Raw genomic sequence first — 16,710 nt, 5'->3', positions numbered from 1 at the left:
GATAAATCTTGGCCTCTCTTCGGAATGTTGGTGGTGACCGAGGGGGTGGTGATGGTGCTCATGGTGATGGTGGCAGAGAGGGTGGTGGTGAGGGTGATGGTGGCCGAGAGGGTGGTGGTGAGGGTGATGGTGGGCGAGAGGGTGGTGGTGAGGGTGATGGTGGCCGAGAAGATGGTGGTGAGGGTGATAGCGGCCGAGGGGGTGGCAACCTTGATTTCTTTGCGGATGACCTCGTTTGAGTGGTGGTGGCCGAGAGGGTGGTGATGCATGCCAAAGATTGGCTTGATCCACAACATATACATGCTATGCTTGTGGTGATTTTGAATCAAACATTGTGCTTGAAGTGATGTCTTTTGGGTGAACTTCGCATGTTTAAATTTGAAAAACGCGGTGATGAAACTTTATATTATGACGTTTATTGCTATGCATGTTTTAATTTGAATGTTTTAAGATATGTATTGTGTTTTGTTTGAAGTTGATGCGGCTAGGATACAAAATCTAGACAATTTTTTACCGCACTAACTTTTAGGGGATCGGCTAGGTGCGGCCACCGTTAGTGAAGTAAAATTTTACTTCACTAGCTTTACTCGGCCGTTTACTCCCTTAAGTTTTAAGGGATCGGTTAGAAATGCCCTAACCTGCCATGACATGTTTAGGCTGACAGGGCGGTCAAGATGGCTAGGACGAAGAGTGATTTCATCTTTGCTAACTAAATGCTTGCTCTCAAGGATATCTCATGAGCTCAACTTATAGTGAAAATGGTGGCTGACCGTTGACCCACAACTTGTTTGGAAACTAGTGCAAACTTGGGTGGCTGACTTGACTTGCACTTGCTTGGCAATCCGGTGACACGGTAACACCTCCTAGATCAGATCAGAGGTCACACATCGCTCTTGTCTGGCATCCAATGTGTCCTTCGGAATGAATAATACCAAGGTGCAATAATACCAATGTGTCCTTTAGATCAGAAGTCACACTTTCTAGTCCGAAAGAGGCATACCAAGGTGCTTGATTGGGAGTTCATTAACTGGCAGTTGGAGTCTTCTTGGGGCAAGCTGATGAGTGAAGAACCTCCTCCAGAGGCCATATTGATAGGTGTAACTCCATTCTATTGCCATTTACTCCAGCTTTTAGTCCGGTTGCCCTGTGAAAAAATGTCCAAAGCTGCCTGATATGATGACATTGAGCTTAGTGGCACAAGCTATGTTCGAGGAAGACGATGCCATCGTCATCAGGAAACAAGGAGGCACGCGCGCACTAGCTAGGGAATATAATGTGCAAATTGCCGATGCTAAGGCAGGAACAAATACGAATGATCAGTATATATGTTGCAGACAAGGTATCAACTGAAATTTCATACCCATAACCAACACATACAAACAATTTTCGCAAACAGAATTCAGACAAAAAAGCTCATCTAATAAGAAAAATGTTTGCTTGTAAGAGGGTTCTTATCATCCCCGAATTACAACAAAGTAAAAAAGTCCTCTTATCTCTGACACTTTTGCTTCACCACCATTGATAAAAGAAATTGCAAGATTGTGACTGCTGAGACAAGAGAGGAGGGAGTTTCTCTGGTGCCCGCGAGACCAGCGTCCACAACACTGTCCAGTCACCTTGGTTTGTGATTCCTCCTGAGATGTAAAAGAATAGTTCAGTGTTAAGTAAGGGATTCAAGTATTTATATGAATAAACTGTAAAATGCTATAGATAAAAAAGATAGACAAGCTTAGCATCCACACAAGCAATGGAAATGAAATAAGATTTGTTACACCAACGACGTCTCATTCTCATAGTGGTTAGCATAAAAAATATTATTTAGACAACACTTCAGTGAAGACAACTTTCCAGCCTCAAATAATGGCAGTGTGCAGCACCTAATTTCCTTGTGCTATCATATTATCCACCCTAACGACAAACAACAGGGAGCACAACATGCTCTTTTTATCCTTGTCCTATCATAAAACCTGCATAGGATGACATGCTAAATACTGCATCCTCATACTAAGTTACACAAAATCAGACATGAGTATGCCTACTATATCAAGACCTAGAATCAAGCCATTGTTGTATAACAAATAATAAATGAATCAAAAGCAGTTGTTCAAAATTCCCAATGTGGAATTGATGGCAGTTTATCACAACTATATGTTTGAAGAAACTTTACCAGGATCTTCAAGCACGGGCTTGCCTGTTGCACACCAAAGAAGAAGGCCACGCCATGAGGTAGGGATGAGCACGGCTTGCACATGCATCATCAAAGAGATTGGTAAGCTCTGCTGTTTCCAAACATAGGGATAGGAGGGACTCTGTTTGCGCATCATATTAATAGACAGGTACACAAAGCCATCGATAACCACCTCAACCTGCACTCTGGCATCATCCTCTGTTGAAGACTTGGTGGCATCAACAAATTTACTCAGTGGAAAAGTATCTTCAAGCATCCATTTCTCAACACCGTCATCATTTGCTCTCCAAACTCAAACAATAAGCATTCCTTTCTTTGCACCAGAGTCATCTGCGCCAACCATACAGAGTTTCCCATCCTTGGCTGACCAAACCTAGATTGTGTATAGTATCTCTCTCCCACTAACGGCGGCAAATCCACTCTAGAGAATTGTAGTGTCGTGGTGTTGAGAGCGACTACATAGGCTCAAGTTGTCTGTTTCCAATAAATGAATCCTTTCATTGGCATACCAGGGTAAAAATGGCGAATGTCATCATCATCCTCAGGTTATGGCGGCGGGGTCTCGACCCACGGCAAAACCTGCCACTTCCTAGTGGTTGTTGAGAAGACAGCGATGTATGCCTCCACATGTGGTGCCTGTGGGCGATGGTGTTGGACACAGACCATACAAAACACCCCCTGGTCCTCTTCCGAGAAGATAATGTGGAACTCAAGGAAGGAGGAGCGGGAGATCTCGATGGGCGGCCAGGGGATGAGATCAAGTGTTAGCGTCAGGGGGTTGTAGGCAACGATCTGAGAAGTGATCTGATTGATGAGGACAAGGTAGGCTCCATAGAAGCTCTCTAGATCCCAGTCGGGAGAGGAATCGATGTCTTCCGAGAGGCAGGTGAGTGAGAGATCGGAGCCACGAATGGCGGCGGATATGTCGGGGTCGGAGCAGTTGCGGAGGGGGGCAAAGGGAGGGACGTCGGTGTAGCTAGATTGAATGAAGAAGCCAAGGAGTTCGGGCGGGTGGAGCGCTTGAAAGCAGCGGCGGAAGGCGGGGGACAAACAGATAGCTTGGAGGAAGGTGCGGCAGGCGAGGGCCACTCGGATGAGGCTCGGGAGGGACGGGAGGCGGAGGAAGATCTCGTAAAGGAGGTCATCACCGAGAGCGGTAATGGTGGTGAGAGTCGGTGGCAGACGTTTCACCGGATACGGTGGCCCTAGTTCGGAAGTCATGGCTGTCGAGTTCGAGCTCTAACAATGACGGTGCATTTTAGTTTTTAGAATGAAACAACATACACAAGGGAGGGGGAAAGGAACAAGTTGTTTTGTTTGGCACCAACAGTTTGATTTATAAGGGAATGGTGTCAATAGTTATCGAATATTAATATGGATGAGAATCATATTTATATTGTGCCGATCACGAATATGGGAAGGATAAATATTGAATACGGTATGGTAATAAATATTTCATTAAACATTGAATATAAAAGAACAACATAAATAATGTTTGCACAATATGGAGACAACTGGAAAACTGCTAAGTTAGGATATCATTTACAATTATTTATTTCATTCTATTATAAGCATGCCACGCTTAAACCGATATTGACCTGTTACATATGAGCCCCAATGTCATTGTAATTATGTTGGATACACGTTGAGTGAAGCCAGTTCACGATATGTTGTGCGGAGAGATAAGCAGATGGCAGCTATTCAAGAACTATCTAAGATACTATCCGGTTAAATATCGGTCAGTGCCAAATACTATATCTATATATGCAACCAAAAATCAGCATCTGAATAGGAATCATATTATAGTAACCGATTTTCTTGCCACAGAATGTCTGAAGGCTATAGTTTGGATTGTCGGTTGGGAGATATCCATACCATTTTTGCCCCTGTCGCTAGGTCGTTTCTGTTAGGAATGGGCAACTACATTCACAGGAGGGCCAAGGGCCAGTACATATACATGTGTATGGTAAAGTGCAAGAGAGACTATACACATCTAACACCCCCCTCAAACTCATGGTGGATCAACAACACTGAGTTTGGAGAGAAGAAAACTATGCTGCGCTTGAGTCTGTGCCTTCGTGAAGAAGTCCGCCAACTGTAACTCAGAGGGCACATAGTGAAGAGCGAGAGTCTGATCCTGCACAGCAGCACGCACAAAGTGGGCATCCACACCGATGTGCTTGGTGAGCTCATGCTTCACCGGGTCACGCGCAATACTGATAGCACCAGTACTGTCTGACAATAAGGGAGTCGAGGTAGTAGCAGACACACCAAAGTCCTCAAGTAACCATCGTAACCAGATCACCTCAGCCGTCAGCATAGCCATGGCTCGCAACTCAGCCTCTGTACTTGAGCGAGAAATGGCAGTCTGTTTCTTTGTCTTCCAGGCAATAAGAGAGCCACCAAGAAAGACACAATAAGCAGACAGCGAGCGTTGATCAGAGGGATCACTAGCCCAGGTAGCATCAGAGTAGGCCTGGAGCTCAAGAGAGCTGGAGCGGGGAAAGAATAGGCGCTGAGAGAGCGTGCCACGAAGATATCGTAGAACACGGAGGAGATGACTATAGTGGACAGAGGTGGGGGCTGAAATGAACTGACTCGGGATATGAACAGGATAGGAGATATCAGGACGCGTAACAGCAAGATAGACAAGACTGCCAACAAGGTGACGATAGCGAGTGGGGTTAGGGAGAGGGTCACCATCAGAAGCATGAAGCTGAACGTTGAGTTCCATAGGAGTCACAACTGTGCGCTCATCACCGAGAGCAGCGCGAGCAAGAAGATCCTGAATATATTTTTCTTGGGAGATGTAGAAGCCATCAGAGGTCGAGGAGATCTCAATCCAAAGAAAATAGCGAAGTGGACCAAGATCAGTCATGAGGAACTGGTCGCGGAGGTGAGCCTTAACAAAGGCTATGTAGTCAGAGTCGTCACCAGTGATGATCATGTCATCAACATAGAGAAGGAGCAGAGTCCGACCACGAGGAGACGTGTGAACAAACAACGCAGGATCATGATCACTGGGCAAGAAGCCAGCGGCAGTCACCACAGAGGCGAAGCGCTCAAACCAGGCGCGAGGGGCCTGTTTAAGACCATAGAGGGAGCAGCGAAGTCGACAGACCAAACCATCAGGAGCATAGTACCCCGGTGGTGGCTGCATATAACGTCCTCACGCAACTCGCCATTAAGAAAAGCGTTCTGAACATCAAGTTGAGAGATAGACCAATGACGAACAGAAGCAACAGCAAGAAGAGTGCGAACAGTGGTCATGTGGGCCACAGGAGCGAATGTCTCATCATAATCGCGTCCCTGCTCTTGCTGAAAACCACGGGCCACAAGGCGCGCTTTGTAGCGCTCAAGAGAACCATCAGAGCGAGTCTTAATCTTGTAGACCCACTTGCAGGTGATGTGACGGACACCGAAAGGGAGGGAAAACAGATCCCATGTGCCAGAGCACTCAAGGGCAGCAAGCTCTTCGGCCATCGCAAGCTGCCATTCAGGCTGAGTCATGGCAGTTCGATAGGAAGTGGGCTCAGCAATAACAGAGAGACCGTACCGATCAGGAGAGTAGCGATCAAGCGGGGGGCGAGGCCGAGCACGGAGGTTATGAACCGGGGGAGGCGTTAAAGGAGGTGCACCAGAGGTGGAAGGCGCATCAGGGGAAACATCCTCAGAACGAGGGCGACGAGTATAGTGAAGAGGAAATGGTGAGAGAGGGCGACGGACTGGAGATGATGGTGGAGAGTTGGAGGAGGAGGATGGGGAAGATGGTGTCGGTGGTGAAGGAGAAGGAAGGAAAGGTGCAGGTGGAGGAGGAAAAACATGAGGAGGCACATAGCAAGGTGTATCAGGGAGAAGAAGAAAAGCAAGATCGTCCATAGAGAAGCTCGAGGTAGAAGGACGTGGGTAGTAAGAGCGAGACTCGTCAAAGGTCACATCACGCGAGATGCGCAAACGACGACCAACAGGATCCCAGCAGCGATAGCCCTTGTGCTCATCACTGTAGCCAAGAAAAACACACTCAACGGACTGAGCAGTCAGTTTGGTGCGTTCTCGCGGGGCAAGAAGGACATAGCACACACATCCAAACATACGAAGAGCTGAGTAGTCAGGAGAGCGACCAGTGAGACACTCCATAGGAATACCACCCTGCAGAGCAGTCGATGGCTGTATGTTGATGAGATAGGTGGATGCAGAAACAGCCTCAGCCCAAAAATGGGGTGGGAGAGAAGAGGCAATCATCAGAGCACGAGCCGTCTCAAGTAGACGACGATGCTTACGTTCGGCAACGCCATTCTGAGCATGTGCACCAGGACATGAGAACTGGGCAAGAGTACCCTGTTCCGTAAGAAAACCACGCAACAGCTGGGAGATAAACTCACCAGCGGAGTCAGCACGAAAAGTACGAATGGGCGTGGAAAACTGGGTGTGAACCATGGCAGCAAAACGTTTGTATATAGAGAGAACCTCGCTACGAGATTTCATAAAGTAGAGCCAAGTGTAGCGAGAGAAATCATCAATAAACAAGATATAGTAGCGGTGACCACCTTTCGAATCAAAGGGAGCAGGACCCCATACATCAGAATGAACTAAGTCAAAAGGACGCTGAGATACTGACTCACTGGTAGGATAAGGTAACTGGGTCTATTTGCCAAGTCTGCAGCCATTACAATGTAAAGAAACATCTCCAGATACAGATCCTAAGAGGCCCTGGCGAACTAAAGAAGACAAGCGAGAGCCACATATGTGACCAAGGCGATGATGCCACTGCTGGAAGGACGCAGACGAAGAGGCAGCAAGAGCATGGGAGCTGGCTGAAGTGGTGGCAGCGGAAGGAACACAAAGCCAGTCAACCTCCCAAAGGCCCTCTGACTCACGGCGCCGGGGGCCAGCACCAACCAAAGCCTTGGTGCGACGATCCTGAATGGAGTAAGAGTCGGTATCAAGAATGTCACGACAACCAGAATCAGTAAGTTGGGCAGCGGAAAAAAGATTCATGGTGAGGCGAGGAACATGTGAAACACTAGGAACAGAAAAAGATGGAGTGGAAAGAAGACCACGGCTAGCAACAGGAAGAGGTGTGCCATCAGCGGTAAGAATATTAACAGGCGAATCAAGAAGTTGGAGAGAAGACAGCACGGAAGAATCAGAAGACATATGAAAAGAGGCTCTAGAATCCAGAACCCACGAAGATGTACCTGACTGTGTAGATGCCTGCGGTGGTGGAGCAGTGGCTGCAGTCACAGTAGCAGCGGAACCGGTCGACGAAGAGCCTGAGGAAGCTAAGAGACGCTTGAGCCTCATAATGTCCTGGTCAGTGAGTGACGGGGTCGAGGAGGATCTAGGAGTCCCACTGGAAGAGGAGCGCCTCTGGTCTCACTTCTTCTCACGGCAATCAGACTCTGGGTGACCTGGCCGAGAGCAGTAGCCACAGAAGGTGTCACGGCGCGACCGGCCCCTCTCAGCATAAGAAGGACGACCCACCCCCCTGAAGGAGTAGGCAGGAGCGGTGGAGCGGTGAGGCGAGCAGGTGGCATAGGGTCTCTTCAGCACGAAGCTCGGCAAGTACCTCCGAGATAGGAACACGACCACGAGCGAGCAGGTGAGCACGTCGAGGCTAGAACTCAGAGCGAAGACGAGATAAGAACTCGTGAACCCACTGAAACTCCAAATCGGACCGTGTAGTCTGACAGCAACAGCAAGTTCCACAAACGACGGTCCGAAGAGAGTCAAGCTGACACCAGATGGCAGAGCACTGTGAATAGAACTCATCAACAGAGGAATCACCTTGCTGGAGTGCATGCTCCTGGCGCACCACAGATAGGTAGAGAGTATCACCAGAGGGCTGATAGCGCTGACAGAGATAAGACCACATCGCTGCAACTGTGCCAAGTCCCATGAACTCCGAGGCGAACTGAGGAAGGGCACTCGCAATAAGAACAGCAGCAGCACGAGCATCATCATTGCACCACTGAGTGTAAGCAGGCAGATCATCACGATAGGCAGAAAGGGCATCCGAATAGGCTGACATCTGCTGATCATAGGCATCAACTGTAGTATCATCGAGAGCCTTGGCGGCATCACGATCAGCCTGAGAAGCATCAACAGCAAGAAGCGGCGGTGCTGGCGGGGTAGGAGCCACTGGAGCAACAGGGCAAGGCGGACAGGGGACCTCGCCAGGGAGAACACCCCACAGAAGGAGACCGCGCATGTGGATACGCATAAAGCCCGCAAACTCGGCATAGTTGGTGCCATCGAAGATCACCGAGCACCGAGGAACGGCGACATAGCCCGAAGAAGACATGAGGAGCTCTTTTTTTTTGTCAACTGCTACAGTAGACTGCTACAGGAGACCCCGATCCAGATCGGGATCGGCTCGCGCTGGCTCGATCCAGCCCCGATGGAGGAAGCGGGGGGGGGGGGGGGGGGGGGGGGGAGGGCGAGCGTGGGAGGGGCCGGCCCTGGGCAGCACCGGCTGCACCAGGAGGCGGCCAGGGGCGGCAGGGCGCGGGGAGGTGGCTGCCGGCCGCGGCCGAGCACGGGAAGGCGCAGGGCGGCGCGAGGCAGCAACGGCAGGCCGCGGCCGCGCTCGGGGCGGCGCGGGACAGCGACGCAGGCCGCGGCCGAGCTCGGGGCAGCGCAGGCCGGGGCGAGACGGCGTGGCGGCGGGGAGGGAGAGAGCCGGGGGCGAGGGAGGAGGTGGCCGGCGCCGGTGACGAGGTAGAGGGAGGCCGGTGACGGGGGAGCTAGGCACAGAGCTGCGAGCGTGCGGGAGCGGGAGAGGAACCTAAGCATCTGATATCATGTTAGGAATGGGCAACTACATTCACAGAAGGGCTAAGGGCCAGTACATATACATGTGTATGGTAAAATGCAAGAGAGACTATACACGTTTAACAGTTTCATCCCAATCACACCTACGCAAAGGTGATCTTGAACCTCGTCCTTACTGTGACAGTTAAACAAGGTAAGGGTTAGGAGGTGGAAGGGCCAACGATGTAGGAGGAAAGACTGATACTCCTTTAAACTTAGAAGGATGGCTCAACCTGAAGTGGACCCATGGTGGCAGCGGAGCGGTTGAGGCAAAGCACCGTCGGCCGCACAAGTGCGAGAAGATTAGTGGCGTGGTGGTTAAGGAGACAATTGTGAGTCCATGTGATATGCATGGGCGGCAACCACAAGCCCCTATCATTATCATAGGCAGGAGAGAGGTCGAGACGACAGCGTTCGCTACGCCACTGTCCGGGACATTGGAGTAGGAGCCAGTAATGGTTGTGGTGTGGTTGAGCCTCATCCGCCCATCCACGTGTTGCCTCATGATTCACCTCGTTTACAAAGGTGAAGAGTGGCAATGGTTGTCTACTGGAAAGTCAAAGGGAGAGAGCAGAGAGAACCAACTATCGGACTGGACGTCTACAGGGTGGCTGTATCCAAACACCACGGATCAAAAAGGCATGGCTGGAACTTTGACGCCTTCAGTCTACCATGAAAACAGAATATATATTTTCAGTGTAAAGCAATATTTTTTGTCGATAGCACCTGTGGTGAGTTCGTCAATCTTAATTTTCCACAACTCTGGTCGCAGTACGCATTCTGTCAGTGTGCTGTGACTTGTGTTTTTAAAGAAAAGAAAAAAGTCAAAGCAGAAGGAAAATCTGGGAGAAAAAAATGAAATCAAGGGGGCACAGGCCACAAATCTAAGGGCTCTCGCCAGCGGCAGTTCTACGCCCATGTACGGAGGGCGTTGCATGCTCTCCAGCGCCATGGCCATCCTCGTCCATTCAGAGCCAAAGTCCTCACAGGTTCCATCAACAAATTACGATATCTTAATCATGCAAGGGTTGCAGCTGAGGCGATCACGGCACAGAGGATTTCAGTTGCAGAGCAAATACCTCAGCAGCAATGGTGACCGGAGAGCTCCTGCGTACAATTTGGGCTCACCCACATATTCAAGGAGAATCACACCTCGTCGCGAAGCAGCAACCAACCATATATGCCCTTTTGCTCCAGGAGTCACATACCTACTTTTAGAAATAATAGCAAAAAATGTTGTTTATTCAAACATCATATATGAGCTAAGAAAATATTTGCCGCTGAAATTTGAGTGCATCTAGAAGGAAAACAGTGTCTGCAAAAGAGGCCTCAAGGTGAACACAAAATTGGCCACATGGGAACACTAGAATAGCTTCTTCTCTCTCTTTTTTTTCTTTGTGACTGGGAACACTAGAATAGCTGGAGAAAAATGGAGAAAGAAACTATGAACTGGAAACCAAAGGCTCAAAGCAATGAACAGCAGAACCCCAAGCAGCTAAGAGAGCAAGAAAAATACTGCAGTAGAAGAATGTATGGTCAGTGAATCCTGGAATCAAAGAGAGCAAGATAACTACATGTTGGGCCAACCAAAACTGTGATAAATGACTAGACGTTTTCTTACTCACTTTGATGTATCTCCACATCAATAGGTCAACAGCACGAAAAATAAAGAGAAAAGTCCATATTACAACCCTGAACTGCCACCAAAGTCGAAGATACAACCCCGAACTCCAAAACCGTCTAAAAATCAACCCCGAACTCTGAAAACCGGACAAAAACCGACCCTGGCATGGTTTTGACTCTGTTTTGACCGGTTTTGACCATTGACTGCCTAGTCAGCAATCCCAGTCAGCCTAGTCAGATAAATAAAAAAGATCATCTCTCCCAGCCAGTCACTTACATGTGGGACCCACAAAAAATAAAAATAAAAATCTCTCCTCAACCCAGCCCTGGGCAGAGGAGGGCAGCAGTGGAGGCCGATGCATGGACGGTGGTGGAGCTCCGGCGAGGTGGCAGCGCAAGGCGGCGGCCGGAGGTGCTCTTGCGCGTGTGCTCTTGCAACTGAGTTCCTTAATGGAAAAGTGAGTTTAGAGTCAAATGATAAAAATACTGGATTGATAAGAATACAAATAGTGGACCCATGATGGACAACTACTCAAGATAAGAATAAAGGGCCTGAAACTCAATCCACAGCAAGATAGCGTAAATTCCATGGCTTAGCCTCTTGCTAAATAGGAAACTAAAACATGACCTTTTCACAGCATCAAAAACTAAAGTACCAGCGCATTTGTATAAAAGCTCATCTCATGAGAAAAAGTACACCATGATCACTCCAAACAGGCTAGTTCTCAACCGGCAAAGGTTTGGCCAAAGACAAGATATCAACAACTTCCACTCATGCATTTCCCATCAACTCTCTTTCTTCCTTTTTCCTAAAGCTATTGAAGTCGACACTTATTCTCAATATAAGATCGCACAAGGTTGTCAGTTATGCATCATATGTAGTGATTTTGCTTGCCAGAGTTGTTATCATCCTCAATACAAAGTGAAAAGAACTCTACCTCCATGACTATTGCTTCATCGTCGTCAAGCAAATTTGTGTGATTGCGGCGCTGTGACAAGAGCAGAGGGAGTTTCTTCTGTGCCCACAGAACCAGCATCTTCTACACTGCATCCAGTAATCTTGGTTTGTGAATCCTCCTAAGGCACAAAAGGATATTTGAGAGTAAGTAATGGATTCAAGTTTTTGACAAACAAACCGTGCAATGCTATAGAGTATAGATTCCAATGATAGACAAGTTTAGCATCCACAAGAGTAAATGAAAATGAAATAAGATTCGTTACACCAATGTCATCTCATATGATCTGCCCAAATGGCAAACGATAGGGAGCATGACAAGCACTCTATATCCTTGTGCTACCATAAAATCTGCACAAACACATGCTAAACATTGCAACCTCCTACTAATATAAAATCTGTAACTGAACTCATGTACTATGAGTTACATGAATCAGACATGATAGTCTGCTACCTTATCAAGAATCAGAATCAAGCAATTGATGTGTAAGGAATAAATAAAAACAGTTGACCAAAATTGCAAAATGTGAAATTAATGGAAGATTATCACGACTACACAATACTCCAACTCACAAGTAACTTAACAAAATCTAAGGAGCAAACATCTGAAAATGCTTTACTGGGGTCTTCAAGCACGGCCTCACCTTGTTGCATACCAAAGAAGGAGGCCATGACATGATGTAGGGATAAGCAGGGCTTGCATATGTATCATCAAAGAGCGTGTTTAGCTCTGCTGTTTCCAGGCAGAAGGATATGAGGGACTCAGTATAATCATCATACTTAATAGACAGGTACACAAAGCCATCGATAACGGCCTCAATCTGCACCGTGGTATCATCCTCTGTTAAATACTTGTCGGCATCAATAAATGTACTGAGTGGAAAAGTATCTTCCAGCATCCATTTCTCAACACCGTCATCATCAGCTCCCCAAACATGAACAACAAGCGTTCCTATATTTGCGTCGGAGTCATCTGCACAAACCATGCAGAGCTTCCCATCCTTGGTCTGACCAAGCTTGAACAGCGTAGGGTCTATCTTTCGCAAGAAATGCGGCAAATACACTCTAGAGAACTGCAGTGTCACGTTGTCGAGAACAAGTAGATAGGCTTTACTCTTGTGTTTCCAGTAAACGAATCCACTCATCTGCATACCAGGGCAAAAGCCGAACCAGTCGTCATCCACAGGCTGTGGTGGAGCCGGCCATGGCAAAACCTGCCACTCCCTGGTGGCCGGTGAGAAGACAGCAACACACACCGGCACCTTCGAAATGTTCCGAAATTGGACACAAGCCATTCGGAACACCCGCTGGTCCTCCTCGGAGAAGAGGATATGGAACTCAAGGACTTCGATGCGGATCTCCTTGGGCCGCTGTGGCTGGGGGAACAGACCCTTGCTGAGGATCTCCCTGAGCGGCGTGGGGAAGAGATGCAGCGCCTGCGTGAGGGGGTTGTAGGCAGCGATCTGGTCGGTGACATTGTTGGCGAGGACGAGGTAGCCGTCGTGGCAGCGCCTCAGCTCCCAGCCGGGGGTGGAATCGCTGTCTTCGGGGAGGCGGAAGAGGAAGAAATCGGAACCGCTGACGGCCGCGGTGAGGTCGGGGTCGGAGCTTCTGCGGATGGGGACGAAGGGAGGGATGGCTTCCCGGCCGGTTTCACGGAAGAAGCCAAGGAGCTGCGGACGGTGGAGCGCCCGGAATCGGCGGCGGAAGGCGGGGGACGAACGGACGGCGTGGAGGAAGGTGCGGCAGGCGAGGGCGGCGCGAACGAGGCTCGGGAGGGAGGGAAGGAGGAGGAAGATCTCGCAAAGGAGGTCGTCGCTGATATCGGTAATGGTGGTGGGCGCCGTCGGTGGGCATTTCGCCGGCGGCGGTTGCCCGAGCTCGGAGGCCATGGCGCGATGCGCAACAGTTGGGCCTGGACTATGGTATAATAGCCTGGGCCGGGCATGGGCTGTATTTTCTGTGGGCCAGCATCCAGCCATTGCAGCTCTCTCTTCCCCTAAAAAAAGTTGTCTGTGGGATCAGTGAGAAGGGGAAGAGGGAGGTGGCGATTACCACCGGCAGCCGCCATGAGAAGAGGAGGAGGCACGTAGGGCGTGCGTTGACACGTCTCTGTCGCTCCCCACGTCGCAGACTCGTGCAGCGACAACGGGCTGGTGCGGGTGCGCTGGGAGGCGACACGTCTGGCTCCTATCTTTTTATGGGTAAGGCTGATACTAGTGCCTCACTTTTAGTCCCACATTGTCGATCCACAACAGTTCACATCAATTTAGAAGTGTTTTCCTCAGCAAGGCTATCAGCAAGTAGCAGTAGAGTCGAGATAGAGAGCAGTATTGGATGCAATCTAGGTCTAAGAGGGTGAGTAGAGGGGGGAGCTATGCCCGTGGCGTAGGTAAGGGGGGCTATACTTGACAAGGCAGTAAGAGCGGGGGTAGGAGGCCGGGTATGCCTATCGGTGCATCCAGCTGGGGGTAGGGGGAGGGCTATGATTGCCCTGAGCTGGGCACCAGGAGTGCATAGGGAGGATAGTGTTGCAATTCTCAAATATTTTTGTTTTTTTTGCCATAAAGTTCAAATGTATTGAAACATATAAAAAATTAAAATGGTAAACTTTGTTACATGAGTTGTTGGCACGATTGAGACAATTTTGATGGTTGCATATTTTGGAAAGTTACAAACTAAATTTAGTGATTTGTATTTCAAGTAATTACTATGTAACTTTTAAACTAATACGTCTTTCCATGAAGAGGCATCGTCTCACCAAGGGGTGTGTCTTCCCGTGAAGAGACATTTTTCACCAACTAATGTGTCTTTCCAGGAAGATATGTTTTTCACCAAGACAATGTTCTTTTGAACCAAAGGGTGTGACTGTTCACAGGCACCAACTGTCATCTTTCAGCTAAGGAACGTGTCTTTCCAAGGAGAGACATCATTTCAAAAAAGGTGATGGCTATTAACCAAAGGATATGAATGTTTGTATGCTCCAACTTTCAAGATTTAACGGACTTGATTGATCCTCTTTTTGCCAAAAGGACTTGATTAATACTTTATATATAATTAAGTAACGGTTCTTTGTAGCATGATGTGGCTTAACATGTATGCTACTCCCTCCATTCCACAATGTAATGCCTATAAATTTTTCTAAAAGTCAAACTTTGTAAACTTTGACCAAGTGTATAGAGAAAATTGTCTACATCTACAATACCAAACATGTATAATCTGAAAATATAACTCATTACGTATCCAATGATGTGCACTTGGTATTCTAGATGTGCCTATTTCTCTCTATAAATATGGTCAAAGTTTGTAATGTTTGACTTTTGTAAAAATCTATAGGCACTACATTATGGATCGGATGGAGTATATTACGGGTCAGTTTTAGAATAAACTAGTATAAAGCCCCCGCTTTGTTGCAATATTATTATATGTTCTGTAAATTTGTTTTCAACTTTTATAAATTTATTGCATTTTTAATCAATGAGCTGTGAAGTTTAGATATCATCGAAGTGCATAAACAAATTGAATGGTGCGCTACATTATTTTTGGCATAGTTAATTCAATTTCACCATCCAAAAATAATAATTACCAAGGGAGATGTCTCTCCACGAAAATTTACCTTTTTACCAAGGGACATGTCTTTACATAAAGAGACATCATTCTTTCACCAATTGATGCATTTTTCAATCAACGGACATTGGTCATCTCTCTGTTGCCTCGATCCTCAATTCTACACTGGTAAAAACCGTACTCATCCTATATTTAGGAACGGAGGTAGTAGTAACAATCTACTCATTTCAATATTTCTCTCACCTCTCGGTGGAAGTACACAGGCCTGAACCAGCGGCAATTTCATTTTGGTAACGCTATTCAGCTGACGTTCCTCAGGAGGAGATAACAAATCAAACATTTTTTATGACAACTTATATTGTTGTGAGGATGAAATACTTTAGTTCGCAAGTACAGCAAATACTAACAAAAAAATGAACCAAGACAGATTTGTCATGTTTGGTAACTAAATTCGTCATCCTCAATCAACATAAATTGCCATGCAAATCGTTTGCAATTGTCATCCTCCCCAACGAATGTTTGCTGGCTAAGCCGGTTCTTTTATTTTGATATCGGACGACTGCAGCGGCACAATATCTAGTCTAACCGTACATGATTTTACCCACATCCACTTTGCAAAATGGAAAAAAAAATTGGCGCGCCCACAACGTTCCCCACGAGAGAACCCTAGCGCTGCCACCTACAGGTATCAATTTCCCATTCCTCTCCTCATTGCCGCCGGTGTGGGTACAGCCGGGCGAAGCCCGTGCGACGTGGGCGGCAGCGAGGCTTTTCCTCCTCGTCCATGTGGACTCATGGGTGGTGCCTGGCGGCCCTCTATGGCAGGGGCGCGAGCATCATTTCGGCCTCCAGCAGGGTGAAGCGGTGCCGGTACTAGCGGCGGCTTCGGTATGACAAGCTTTTGAATCTGAAAACAAATTTGTTATTAAGCAAAATGCTTATTCTTTTTATTATAGCCGAGCAGCGACTGATACTAGTGCCCATTTTTTCTAGCTTCGTCCCTGCCCAAAATAAGTGTCGTTGATTTAGTTTGTACTAAATCAGCGACACTTATTTTTGGGGCAGAGGGAGTACATGTTAATACTACCTCTGTAAACTATTATAAGATGTTTTAGAGTGTCGTTGATTTAGTTTGTACTAAATCAGCAACACTTAATTTTGGGGCAGAGGGAGTACATGTTAATACTACCTCTGTAAACTATTATAAGATGTTTTAGATCAACTATTATAAGACGTTTTAGATCTAAAACATCTTATAATAGTTTACAAAGGGAGTAGTTCTTAACGTATGCAAGCGGACATGACAAAGCAAATCTACACAAACTAAGCTCATTTCTCTTTGTAGTAAACCCCTAATAATTACTGCTGAACTTAAATAACTCTCTAGAACTTCCAAAAACAAGCCAAAAAGAAAACAATCAAAAGGAAACTGAGTTCCATAATGGAAAAGTGGGGTTAGAGTCAAATGATAAAAATTACTGGATTGATAAGGATATAAATAGTGGACCCATGATGGACAACTAGTCAAGATAAGAATAAAAATAGTGCACCCATGACAGACAAC

At 47.4% G+C, this 16,710-nt stretch overlaps 1 protein-coding gene and 1 pseudogene across 2 annotated transcripts; both read right to left on the bottom strand.

Annotated features, from left to right (window-relative positions):
- Positions 1 to 1,454: 1,454 nt before the first annotated feature.
- Positions 1,455 to 3,409, bottom strand: LOC109758239 (uncharacterized; annotated as a pseudogene).
- Positions 3,410 to 10,558: 7,149 nt separating this feature from the next.
- Positions 10,559 to 13,952, bottom strand: LOC109758254 (uncharacterized). 2 transcript variants are annotated; one of them, XM_040390763.3, is made up of 3 exons: positions 12,224 to 13,952; positions 11,563 to 11,701; positions 10,559 to 11,070 (listed from the first exon to the last, which is right to left on the bottom strand). In XM_040390763.3, exons 1-2 carry the CDS (start codon positions 13,559 to 13,561, stop codon positions 11,588 to 11,590), a joined length of 1,452 nt encoding a protein of 483 aa, XP_040246697.2. In that variant the 5' UTR covers positions 13,562 to 13,952; the 3' UTR covers positions 10,559 to 11,070; positions 11,563 to 11,587. The 2 variants fall into 2 exon arrangements, with proteins under 2 accessions (XP_040246697.2, XP_020172691.2); XM_020317102.4 differs by having other exon boundaries at positions 10,559 to 11,062; positions 12,224 to 13,950.
- Between the last annotated feature and the right edge of the window lie 2,758 nt (positions 13,953 to 16,710).

Source organism: Aegilops tauschii, chromosome 5, assembly GCF_002575655.3.
Source record: "Aegilops tauschii subsp. strangulata cultivar AL8/78 chromosome 5, Aet v6.0, whole genome shotgun sequence".
Taxonomy (NCBI): domain Eukaryota; kingdom Viridiplantae; phylum Streptophyta; class Magnoliopsida; order Poales; family Poaceae; genus Aegilops; species Aegilops tauschii.
Note: the sequence above shows the minus strand (reverse complement) of the source record. Positions and strands in the feature narration are given on the sequence as shown.